The sequence below is a fragment of the Aplysia californica genome, unplaced genomic scaffold (assembly GCF_000002075.1).
Source record: "Aplysia californica isolate F4 #8 unplaced genomic scaffold, AplCal3.0 scaffold00088, whole genome shotgun sequence".
Lineage (NCBI taxonomy): Eukaryota > Metazoa > Mollusca > Gastropoda > Aplysiida > Aplysiidae > Aplysia > Aplysia californica.
Genome location: NW_004797358.1, coordinates 1,580,609 through 1,593,347, shown reverse-complemented (window position 1 = coordinate 1,593,347; position 12,739 = coordinate 1,580,609). Strand labels below are relative to the sequence as shown.

General features: G+C 39.3%; 1 protein-coding gene across 1 annotated transcript in view; it reads right to left on the bottom strand.

The window, feature by feature from the left end:
* The window catches only part of LOC106011316, a 13,039-nt gene extending 691 nt beyond the window's left edge, over nucleotides 1–12,348 (bottom strand). The window contains exons 1-2 of the mRNA XM_013080488.2: nucleotides 12,212–12,348; nucleotides 2,860–2,988 (exon numbers count right to left, since the gene is read on the bottom strand). Of these exons, the coding sequence (XP_012935942.1) occupies nucleotides 2,860–2,988; nucleotides 12,212–12,235 (153 nt within the window). The 5' untranslated portion in view covers nucleotides 12,236–12,348. The remainder of the gene's footprint in view (nucleotides 1–2,859; nucleotides 2,989–12,211) is intronic.
* Between the last annotated feature and the right edge of the window lie 391 nt (nucleotides 12,349–12,739).

Sequence of the window (12,739 nt, the reverse complement as noted above, 5' to 3'; positions counted from 1 at the left end):
CAGAAGAAGAAGAAGAAGAAGAAGAAGAAGAAGAAGAAGAAGAAGAAGAAGAAGTAGAACAAGAAGAAGAACAAGAAGAAGAACAAGAAGAAGAACAAGAAGAAACACGGTCATAACATCAATACAAAAAACAATAATACTAACAATAGAATTGGTTTGAGTAAAATAATGAAATAATATTAAAATAATAAATGGAGCAATATTATTATAAATCAAAATTTCTAAAAGGACACTACTTGGAATCCGCCGATTGTATGGGATCAGATACCTTGTGTGAATGCGTTAAATTAGATTTATAATTCAATCCATTCAATTTGAGGTTATATGTTCAGATCACCATTCTTTTTTTTTTCAAGAGGAATGACCAACAGAATCTAAAAGCGTCTTCATAAAGGTCACTGAAACTTAAGTTCCGATGTTTGTCTGAAGCGGGCAAAGAGGGCGGGTCAAAAAAATAGTAGGGGATTTAATTTACAGCACACGGCTAAAGGCCCGGATACACGTAAAGATAAATTGTACAAAAACTGGACTATCTAGCGATCACGGGATAAATCGTTAGGCGTAACCACAAAATTTAACAGAATTTGGACGATTGGACGACGGTTTGAAGACTCAGTCGAGAAATTAAGCGTTGCTTGACATTTTTCGTGCGATCACGTTCAGATTTGGGGGGAGACGCGCAGTGACGTAAAATCACTTTGAAATATGCCGCCACGCAGGGTTAAGCTAAGCGCAAAATTTAAAAATATTTTATCGCATCTTGAAACTGATTTCATATTCGGAACCAGCGTCTCAAAAGAAGCATTTTTGTACGCCGTGAACCTGATTTGATGCGAAATTATGTAAATTCTAGTAATTTTATTATTTAATTGATCGTCCATGATGAAGGGCATCAAGGTCACTCGGTGCGTTGCACATCTACTGCAGTCAAGTAAAGATTCTCTTTCTACACACAACACGGTACATGTAGGGCCTACAGTATGGCCAACCTTTTCTAAATCTAAAGACACTTTTCTGCTAGGCCCTATGTCAAAATGTACAGGGGAGGGGAGGGTGCTCTCGTGATCTAGAGTTACAGTGTTCGCTTTTCATTCATTAGGTCCCGAGCTCTTAACCTTCACCTAGAGTGCAGGCAAATCGCTGTCGTCGCAAAGAGACATGGAGGCTTTATGACGAGGAATCTCCTCGATCGAAAGAAAACAGGACGAGATCTATAGATTGGAACGTGTAAACAGACAACAAAGTTCGATAAAACGGACAGTTCTCGCACACGACGAATATGATACATTGTATCGTTGCGTGTAACCGGGGCTTTAGTCATTTAAAAAGTTGACATAATTTCTTTCAACACCACACTTTAACTTTAACAGAGACGAGGTGCATGTGGAGACGTCTTTGCAGTCGGCGAGTGAAATCTACAAACTTACACTAAATAAACTTACACTAAAATAATATTATAGGGACAGTGTGGTGTCGCTGTCTCAAAATGGGCAATTTGTAGGCTAGATAACTGTAAGTGTAAGTCATTTTATTTATTTTAGTGATCCTGTGAATGCTCCCAAAGAGCGCAATTTAATCACTGGATCAAGATTTTTGTAACTCTAACCGTATGCCCTGGGGTTATTTTGTACCCCCTGGAGTGTATTCTTCACATTTTAGAATACTTCTAGTGCAAAAACCTGTTTGAAACGTTCAGTATTTCTCAAAAAATTATTTTGGCAGACTGCTATACAAAGCGAAGGGATCGGATTAACGAGTAAATTTCCTCTGTGGAAAGTGGTGGCGCAGAGTTCGTTCTTCAAGTCGTATGGAAACGATAGTAAAACACGACGTACGGATAGGGTTAAATATAGTTTGTATTATTTGGCCGTCCTCCAGAAGTGTTGCGCAAAGTTTCGCGGCCATAGATAAATTAATAAATGAGCTAGAATTAAACTTTTTAACGCGGACAAACGAAAGTGAACAGCTACAACACTGCAACTCCATGGAGAAACACAGTGCATGAGCATGAAATGAAATGTGAGATTGATCATAGCTTTTGCTAGGAATTGGGGGGGTACAAAGCTATAGATCAGATATAATGGATTTCTTTTCACTATCTCAGCTTGTAACGCTCTGAAAATGGAGTACTCTGTAATGGAACGAGCGTAGCGTCTTTTACTTTTGGTATTTAATGGTTTTTCCATCTCGTAAAATTTGTACTTCTTCCAAATTGCACTTTTATTTCTCTGCGGAGGGTTCTCGTGGTCCAGATGCACGGTGTGCGCCTTTCATTCGACGGGTCCCGGTTCGAAACCTGACAGCGACGGAAATGTTTTTCTTTAAAATGTTCTCCTTTCGCCGCCTTTCCTGCTCTCTAATCATCTTCTATCAACTAATTTCATCTCCACTTTCTGCCCCCCCCCCCTTTCTCTTTCTCTCTCTCTCTCTCTCTCTCTCTCTCTCTCTCTTGGGCTCCTGACTCTTTCTACTGCTACTTCTGGCTCCTTCTTACTGCTGCCTTTTTTAGCCACATCCCTGATCGTAGGGTATGTAAGATCGAACACGCACCTAGATCTAGTCTTCACGTGTATAGGCGGGGGGAAATATTGGAGGTCTCGTTTGGAAGTTGCGCACGTTAAAGATACCTTGAAGGTCCTAAATTCGATAAGAGTAGAGTTCGGCCGCCATCCGGGCAAAATTCAAAATCAAATCCTACCAAAATAAAAAATATGAGTCTCTCGCGCTCAAATGACCTTATGCAGTTGCGAACACTGCAAAACCCTTCCCAGAACACCAGCAGCAACAACATTCTGACATTTTCACCCCAAGTAATTACGCCAAACGAGAGCTCTCTGTTACATGTAGAATTTCAACTACCTCTTGTAGATGGTTGAACACTTGTTTGTGAGCCATAGCCTCTATTTGGTGCACCTCAAGCCGCCTCTTGAGTTCGGCTAATATCTCGTCCATATTTTGGGAACTTTCATCATCCTGCTCTCCTGCCACCTGTTATTGGAAGAGAAAAGTTCGTGTTTTCAGTTCGTTGAGGCTAAGTCTCTTTTCATAAGAACATTAAATTAATTGGCAACTTTTTTTTTCTCTTTAGTGTTAGTATGAGTTCTACGGTAAACATGTGATATAAGTGCCGAAGATTACAAGGGAGTAGCACGCAAAAGAAAAGAAAGAGGAGAGATCAGCGTGATAGCAGTTTGATAGGAAAGAAGCAAACTACACAAGAGCACCCGCCAATCAATCACAACTATTCCTCGAAATCTATTACAAAGTGACGTTCAAGAAACTTGAAAATGTAATCACCCTATCACCATGTTAAAGGGATACGGAAGACTGAGCCAAAAAGTTCAGTTTCGTTAACATTACGTAATAAGCCGCGGACCTCTGTTGGAAAACTGAGTGAAATTGAATTGCTGGTATCGATTATAACGTTTTAATTCAAAGGATCAATCCTGGACCCAAAATTGCCTCTATTTGAATACAAAACAAACATTACACTGAGCTGCATAGGTAGGTACTCGTAAAATTTGAAAGACAGCCGTACACATATGCGTTGTCTAAATTTGTTTTGAATCGCAAGGACTTTTTTCTATTTAAAAAAAAAGACGCACCATGTAGCCAACTGTGTTATCTGTGTTCACTGTAAAGTGGTTTCGCGAAAAATTAATGTGTAATCTGACAACTGGATCTTGCAACTTATTTTGACTTTCATTCTACATCATTCGACAAGGAGACTTTTACAACAGAGTGGGGACGAAAAGGTCTCATCGACAATGGATTTTATTTTATCAAGACAGTTTATTATTCTGAGATATAACGGCTAAGAAACAGTCTCTATAAGTGGCGAACGGAAGAGGTACGATGGATTACCAAAAAATATAAAACGGATACCTAAATTTGGCTTTGAAGTCTACACCAATAGGAGTAAATGTTTGGCTCAGTCTTCGAAGTACCCATGCAGGAAACCGATTTAAAGTTAAATAAAAAATCTGCATTGTCTGACACATTCATTTTCATCTATGTCAAGAGCCACCCGAGATGTGGTCTCTCAAAATTAACCTTTAAAGTTTAAAAGAATCGGACAGCAAAGTTGTGTGAAATCAAAGAAACTTAAAATTGTGTTCGTGCGTATATTGAGGTGAATCAACAATGATAAATAAATAGACATAGCCTAATATTGCATATTGAATGAATGAAGGATTTTGTCTCTGCAATAAATTTTATATTATCATTACGATAGTTTAAACAGATCAGAAAACGGAGCAGGCACAAATGCCACACACACAAAAATTGGACTTAAACATTAAATGTGCCTATTATTATTTTGTCTATTATGAGCCATTGGTTTCGTGTAGAGCACGAACCTTCTGAAATGGACTGTTAAATATTTGACGCATTTTTGTCAGTCATTTTTTTCTAAATGTCACAGAGAGTAACAAACAAAGCGGCTGAATTGGGAACAAATTGGCGTTTCTTCAGCTGTTGTTTCATTGGGCTCCACGTACTGCCTGTAAGATTCGTAACGGGCTATACTGGTAACCACGCCATTGTTGGTATGATTTGGTTTTCAAAGATTTATCGAGGGGTGTTGACCTTGTGAGAAGGTGCAATTAGAATGCCGATTCCACCCAACAGTTACAGCCCCCTTGACAAAATTACTCTGTATAGACCCCATCCAAATACTTGTCTTCTAAAGACGTTAAGCGACTTCAAGGCCGTTTCTAAGCTGTAATTAAAAACACAGACCGAACAGACTGACACTACCGCAAGAAAGAAGGGAGAATGTATTACAAGCAAATGTACGCAGATGGACACGTCTCACAACTTCAAACTGTATCCTAAATGAGCAAAAGAAAATGCTGCCCCTACACTTTAAAGATCCTCCATGTCCTGCAGATATGTTTTTGTACCCGAAAGGCCTATTCATTCAATACAAAATCAAACTGATATCTGGTCCCAAGCCCAGTCCAATGCTGATGGTACTTAATAGAATAATATATATATTATATTTTTATTTTTTTTATCCGGTACTTAAATTGGTGAATGGTACCGAAGATCGTACACAAGATACTTCACTCAGTTCAAAAAGTGTCCGCGGAAGTCTGCGCATTGGTTCAGAAGATGGCGGCGCTGCAGTCTTTGTTTTGAAGAGCCCCTCTCTTTCGTTTCTCCAGATGAAGAATATGAATAGCATAGTTTGTTAGTTTCGTTTTTATTGTATTTCCACACAAGTAGGATAACTGTTCGCAAAGCAAAGTCCGCACTTTTTCGAAGAGGGCCCTGCCGGATTCTGAGGACACTTTTTAATTGACTCAAAGAGAGGATTGAACTATCTTATTATTATGTACGATCTTTGATGGTACTGTTAGTTAATCAGATGCTTTGATGGTTGCTTTTTTTTCTCAAAAGTACGCGACTCTGTTCTCCCACGAAAATAAGGGTAAGGCGTGACGCTCCAGCATTTGCGCGATATAGTCCACAAAAAGAAGCCATCTGTTGCTTCTCACGGGTGCAGCTTTGTTCATTCCTGCCAGACCACCGCAAATCTTAGCAGTTTTGTCGCCTCTATTCCTTACCGATAGATAAGTTTGTCCTAAATCTTACTAACGCAGCCTAAGCGCAAGAACAAAAATTGTTAGAGCTCTGCACGAAAGAAATGGCTAATAAACAAAATAGGCCTTCTAATTAGCATATTTCTGCCGTCGTAAGGGTAAGCGACGAATGGTCAAAACTTTTCAATTTTTTAAATAATATTTTAAAACATATGTCATATAGAATAAACAATTCTGCACCCGACGGTATAAAAATGGTGGTCATATCCAAATCCGCACAGTGTAAGCAAAGATTCTCTGCGACCAAGATACTGCAATCCTTCTTTTTTGGGATTATATATGTACATGTATATATATATATATATATATTTTAATATATGTGTCTCGCCCCTCAAGTGTGTGTGTGTTTGTGTGTGTGTGTGTGTGTGTGTGTGTGCGCGCGCGCGTCTGTTCAAGTTTGGAGAGGAGAAGAGGAGGTATAGAAAAATAATATGGTACAGGCTAAATTTATGGAACACGAATTGCTGAGTGTGTACAAAAGATAACACAAATTATTTTTTTTTTTAAACAAAAATAAACAAGAACAACGAAACAAGCAAACAAAAAGAACAAAAGGGAAACAAAGGAAAAGGGTTGGGGGTGTTGCTGTGGGTGAAAAGGGAGGAAAGAATACTGAAAATCAGCAAACAAAAAACGAGAAAAATTATTTAACGATTTAAGCGGCAAGATATTCACCGATCGATGTTGTTGGCTGTCCAGTCATTTGATCTCGCAACGATGGTTATAGTGTCGTAGTTACGTTGTCAGTGGACAGCCAACTACATCATAGTCATTATAGAATTACCAGACAAATAATGACATTGTGCTATGAAAGTAAATTTCTTTGTCAAACTTATGAGTGAAGTGAACGTACGGTATTGTGGCGACACAGTCTTGCTTTACAATTTCTTTATGACTTGATGTTACGATCTTTTATAAGTCTGGCAGATTCAAGCGGCCTTTGTCTCTTCTTAGTGATGTCAAACAACAACTGCATGTAGTTGTTTCTCCATCATCTGGGTCCTTCAAATAAGGCAAGAGATGTAGTGTCAAGAGAGGCACATTACCGCTCTCGAGAGACAGTTTCCGATAAATAATAATAGACTTGTCAGTCTGTTACATTTCTTACGTGAAAGTTTGATTCTGACTGCAATGATCTGACCAAATTGACATCATAATATTATGGATCCTTGTTGTTGTGCTGAACAAATTGTACAATTTGAGAAAGTGAAAATAATCTCTCTCTCTCTCTCTCTCTCTCTCTCTCTCTCTCTCTCTCTCTCTCTCTCGCGCGCGCGCTATTACTGACCGCAGACGCAGAAAAAATTGCGTGCAATTTTGTCTGCGCATGTTCGTTATTGAAGGTCGTCGTCGGTTTTGCTTCTCCCGTGGAGGACAATCCAGCTATCCCTAGACGGTCAGAGACGGTTAGTATAAGAACGTATAGAGCTAGCCCCAAACCGACAAAGCCGCACCGAACCACAGTGCTACCGATTGAACTGTACGTTTCTTTGACTGTGAGTGAGAACGCTGCTCACTTGTGGGCCTACCAATTGCGTGCACCGAAATTCAGATTTTGCTATACGCATGCAATTGTGAAGACACGTGGAGTCTTTATTCAGTGTAAGTATAAGGTTCGAAATGTCCTACCGAACTGGCAGAAGGGACATTGAATCTACAAGAATGGCTACTATTGAGTGATTTGAAGGAAAGCCACCCAAAGTAACATTCCATTATGTTGCTATGAAACCTCGCGTTTTCCGTTTCTCTGAGGTAGATCTAGTTTTCAGCTGAATATCTGAGGAATCCCAAAAGTCTGAAAATTAAAAGAACAGTTGTACAGGCTGCATTGGGATTTCTTAACTTCTTATCTCAAGAATAAGGTACAAGACTGACGACTCAGGATATTTATCAATTCCTATCCTCTCGCCCTAGCACGTTTAGGCGCGCGACAGAAATGGGGAAACTTAATTCTGAGGGACAAACTTAAAGAAGAGGGAAATTAACGGAATTGCGTGCACAGCAAAGTATGATACCTTGCACACAATTGCATGCGTTTAATCACTCCCGGCTTATTTGGTCTTTCTTCTACTAATGGGAACAGTTTGTCGACGTTGTTCCTCCTTCCAACAGTCTACAGAAGAAGAAGGAAGAAGAAGAAGAAGGAAGAAGAAGAAGAAGAAGAAGAAGAAGAAGAAGAAGAAGAAGAAGAAGAAGATCATAATTACAATATCAAGTATAATAACACTAAGAATAAAACTCATTTTAGTTAGAATAATGTTAATATAATAAATACAATTCTGGAATTCACTAGAGTAGTTGATCCAGGTTGAGAAAGGCAGTGGTGATGGCGTTTTATTAAATAACTACACTGCTACAGTAGCTTTTAAAATTTTACTCTTAGTAAGAGTTTTGCGGCACTTGCAACACAATTGGGACACACAAGTGCCAAGTTTCTAAACGAAGATATTGATATCAATTATAATACGTGTATAAAATGCAACAAAAAAGAAAAAAAATGGGGAAAAAACGAAAATCTCCTCAGCAGAAGAGCGTAATAATAATTTAATACTACTAATAATTATTACACATGTACTTGTATAAATATCTAGCGCTTATCCACGCCCTACAGCATACTCAAGGGGCTTCACGACCATTATTACCTAAGCAGGACCTAGAACAACAGACCACTCAGAAGTATTCTCGGCTTCCTGGGAAGCATACGGTGCAAGCTTTACTTTTACTTTTATCCGCCGCTTACCCTTTTGGGTGCAAGCAGCCGACTAAAGCGCTCTCACGCTTTCTTTCGCTGTCAAAAGCTGGGCAAAATTCACATAAAGTACTTTTTCCAAGGACACAACGTCGGCCCTTAGAGGGAATCGAACCCACGATCATACAGTTGAGATTGAGAGCTCGATAGCCTTGGGAAAACGACGAATGGTCGGTCGGTCAAGGATCACTGCTCTTTCGGCTTTGTCGTTGTCCCCTGATCTGTGCCGTCGGGCAAATTCAGCATGGGCGACTTAATTTTTGTTAAAGGTAGAGTTAATTGCGACAGAGTGATGCTGTGACAACTAACATGGCGTTAATTGCGACAGAGTGATGCTGTGACAACTAACATGGCGTTAATTGCGACAGAGTGAACACGGTGCTCTTTTACTTTGATGATTATAATCTAACATCATCTAGAAGAATCTAGATGAACCATTTCCGCTTTGTTTCCCAGCGTGGTGGTCCTAGTTATCTAATCTCCGCCTGACAAGGAAGGCCTTCTCAACTTAAAGTGTGTGGCAAAAATCCACACAGACTTTTAGTACAGTAGTGTTGACTTTATCTGTACACATTATAGATCTAGACAGCCCGAATATTGAGGTAGCAAAATTATTACAACAAAACATCAGCAGCTACAACAGCAACAAAAAACACTAGGGGCAACAACAACAAGAAAAGAGCTGCGACTGTCTTTGTTTGTTAGTTTGGTGTGTGTGTGTGTGTGTGTGTGTGCGTGTGTGTGTGTGTATGTGTGTGAGTGTGTGTGTGTATGTGTATGAGTGGGTGCGTATGTGTATTAAAATGTGTACGTACGTGTGTGTGTGAGTGTGTGTGTGTGTGTGAGAGAGAGAGAGAGAGAGAGAGAGAGAGAGAGAGAGAGAGAGAGAGAAAGAGAGAGAGAAAGAGAGAGAGAGGGGGGGGAGAGTGTGTGTGTGTGTGCATGTGTGTGTGTTTGTTTTCCTTTTAACTTCGTTTTTTTGTTGTTGTTGGGTTGTTGTTGTTGGGTTTGTTTTGTTTTGTTGTTTTTTGGGGGGGTCACAGAGTAACTCTGTCGCAATTAACGCTACCCTACCTCTTTTAAAATGGCAGTTGGTCACTGTAGCGTTAATACAAACCTACCCGGCCTTTTTCGCAAACAAACAATCTCCTCCCACCCCCACCGAGCACAATCCACCTGGATTATAAAATCACGAGGTTTGCATTTTTGTATGTCGTCACTCCTTTTCTCACCGTCCATACAGACAAGAGTAAAGAAGCTGATGTGTAAGAGTAAGAGCAGGCGGGTATAAGGGGTAGTTAAAAAATAATGTTGAGTGAAAATTGTAGTAGCCCTGCACTGGTGTCCGCCGAATGTTCATTGATCGATGTTATAAACATCCTAACGACGACTATGTATCAGTTTGTCCGGCACGTTGTCACTGGCCCATATTATCATTTTTAAAACTTTTTTTGTTTACTTTTATCCGCTGCTTATACCCTTTTGGGTGTCGCGGGAAGAAAGAGACGTTTCTCTGTCGCCAGCCGGAGAGTTTGGGTCAGAAGGATGCCGTGGGTGGTTAATGTTTCCCTGACTCCATCCATCCAGGTCTTTCTCGACTGCCCTCTAGCCTTGTTGCCATCGAATTTTTGGAGGTAGGCACGTTGTGCTGGATGGTGTGTTGGTAATCGTAGTAGTTGGTAATCATATCATTATAGTAGAAATACCTGACAAATAATGATTTGCGTCATATGAGTTATTAATCTTTTTTTCCAGCTCAGAAAGTTGCCGTCTTGTGGCAACACTTAGTCTTGCTTTACACTTTCTTATGACTTGATGCTATAATGATCGAGTATAATAATGTCAAGCAGATTCAACAGTCTTTGTAGATGTCTACTGGTGATATGAAACAGCCAACAACTGAATCTCTTGTCTCCCCAACAATTGAATCCCTTATTAATTAATTCTAAAATAGGACTGTTTTTGTTTTGTTTTTTGGGGGGGGGGGGTTACAAAGCGTGGCACTACCTCTCCCGAGAGCATTTCAAATATAGTCTTGTTGCTACATTTCTTGCATGAAAATTTGAATGCAATGGTCTGATCACTTTATTATAGACATTATAACATTATGGATCCCTTTCAAGTTAACTTTACAATTAGCGAAAGTAAGGATAAAAGTCGCTTCTGAGGAGAATAGACCTGCAACAAGAAATATCATGGAGACCAAACCTTAATTCCGATTGAAATCATCTTATATTCCGAATGAAATCATCTTATATCAAGCTGTTGAAAACCGTGTTCTTGGATAACCCATATGATTTGGAACACTGACCGTGTAGTATTAAACTATTGACCAAGAGAAGAGGGGAACGAAGCACGCTTTCAGAGTTGAGATATGGGTTATGGAAGACCTTCAACAAGACCAGGTATCGTGGTAGATCTCCAACTAAGCCGGTACCTTTTTATTAGACATCAAAGCTCAATCTGATGATATCAAATACAACGTGTGAGTTCCTAACTCTATACGGTTCTACAGAATTTGATTTTAATTTTCAAAACTGGGAGGATCAGTAGTTACGGTTGTGGTCATTGAAGTGTTTTCGTCCTGGGTCACCACCCATGTGGACGCCAAAGATGTTGAAAGTGTAGCATCTTCAGATTCTTCGACACAATCACTGTCAACATGCAAAGAGCAACGAGTTTTATTATCCTAAAAATGCTGGTCGTTGGAGTACAAATCAGAATCAAGCACTTAAGAAATGCCAACCATTTTCTGTAAGTCTTGTCTGAAGCTCATACATTAGAAGACGCATGCGTGAAGTTCACTAAAAACAAAATAAGTCAGTAGATAGATAAATGGAATAAAAGTGTATTTACAAACAAAAACACAGTACTCTTTTCTTAAAATACTTTTTGTACTTATCAAAATAAGTCACCGTGCTTATCGTTGTCTGAAGAACCATACTCACCCATGAAAATATGGAACCGCAAAATTGCCTAATTTATTAATGAAAAGGCACTGGATGAATAGGATACATTGTTCTTTCGAACCAGCAAAGAAATTACTAACCAATCCACTTGGACATATTAGATCACGGTATTTAAAAAGATTTTTGTTCCTTCCAAGATGTAATGTGTTTCTCTACATTCAGAATAAAGAAAACTTACTTCATACACGACACAATCGTGTAAGTACATTAGCCCTACAAAACAAAGCAAGGTACACGTATTAATTAGATTATATTTTGCAAATAGCATGCTTTTCTACTCACAGGACAAAAATGAAATCTACGAAACCAAGATTTATTTTTACTAAAATAAAATTAACGCTAGAACTTTATAATTCATTTCGACCTGAAAACAAGGAGCAGTGACTTTCACACGATGTTAAAAACATCAGTTTATATAGTATTACTCTGGCAAAACGACCTCGACAATGTCATCGTTCTGTGTAAATCTCTATTAGACTACGACTAAATCTGGTCTATTAAACATGGTACACGTAAAGTCTACTTGCATCAAATGAAATACTCGTGGCTATGGTTTCGAGTTAGTGTATAATTTCGTTTCTTGTGACTTGTGTTTTGGATCAACTATCACTATTGTATTGTCGCATTAAGTTTCTTTGTAAACAAAAGTCTTTGATCTTTACTCTCTGCTGCTGTTCAAAATGCTCAAAACTATGTCATCGTCTGAAAGTGAAAGGATTCTTATATGTTTTGGACAACTTCAAATGAGCATGGATGGTACGGCATGAGGCAGAAGTACTTCTTAATTCTTTTAGTATTTTTCATGTACGTCAACAAGGAAATTTTTACCCTATTCAAAGTAGCCACAGGTACATCATGTATTCTTTAAAGTCACAAAGTATACTCACTCTTCGTGGAGCTGCTTCAGCCATTCTTAATGACAATCAAACGATAAAGGTTACAATCAAAAACAAAAAGTAGGATCCAACAGGCAGGCACACATATGCAGGGTTTTTTTTAGTAGCCTGTGTTAGGCAGACACCAGTAGAACGCACTGCTTGGGAAGAACAGTGAATTCAATGACTTTCCTCAACTTTTCTTTTTCGTTTTTATAGTACTTCGACCACGTGTCTTTAGGGACTAATAAAGAACCCTGTGCTGCGATTGGATAATTGTATTTTCGGCAGGGGCGGGACGAAAATATCACCCGGCATACTGGGCGACAGGGGTATTGGCGTTCCCTTTGTCTTTTGACATCATGTGTTTGTCCATGGGGGTGGGGTGGGGGTGGGGGGGAACAAAGGATTAACCAGTGTCGATAGACTTGTTGACTCTTAATTCCTTGAGGCCGTCATTCGACAATGCTGAATGACTTACCCACACTTCCGGGAGAAAAAGCAAGACATTATTTTTTTCTTTGTGTAAAAAAAAGAGGG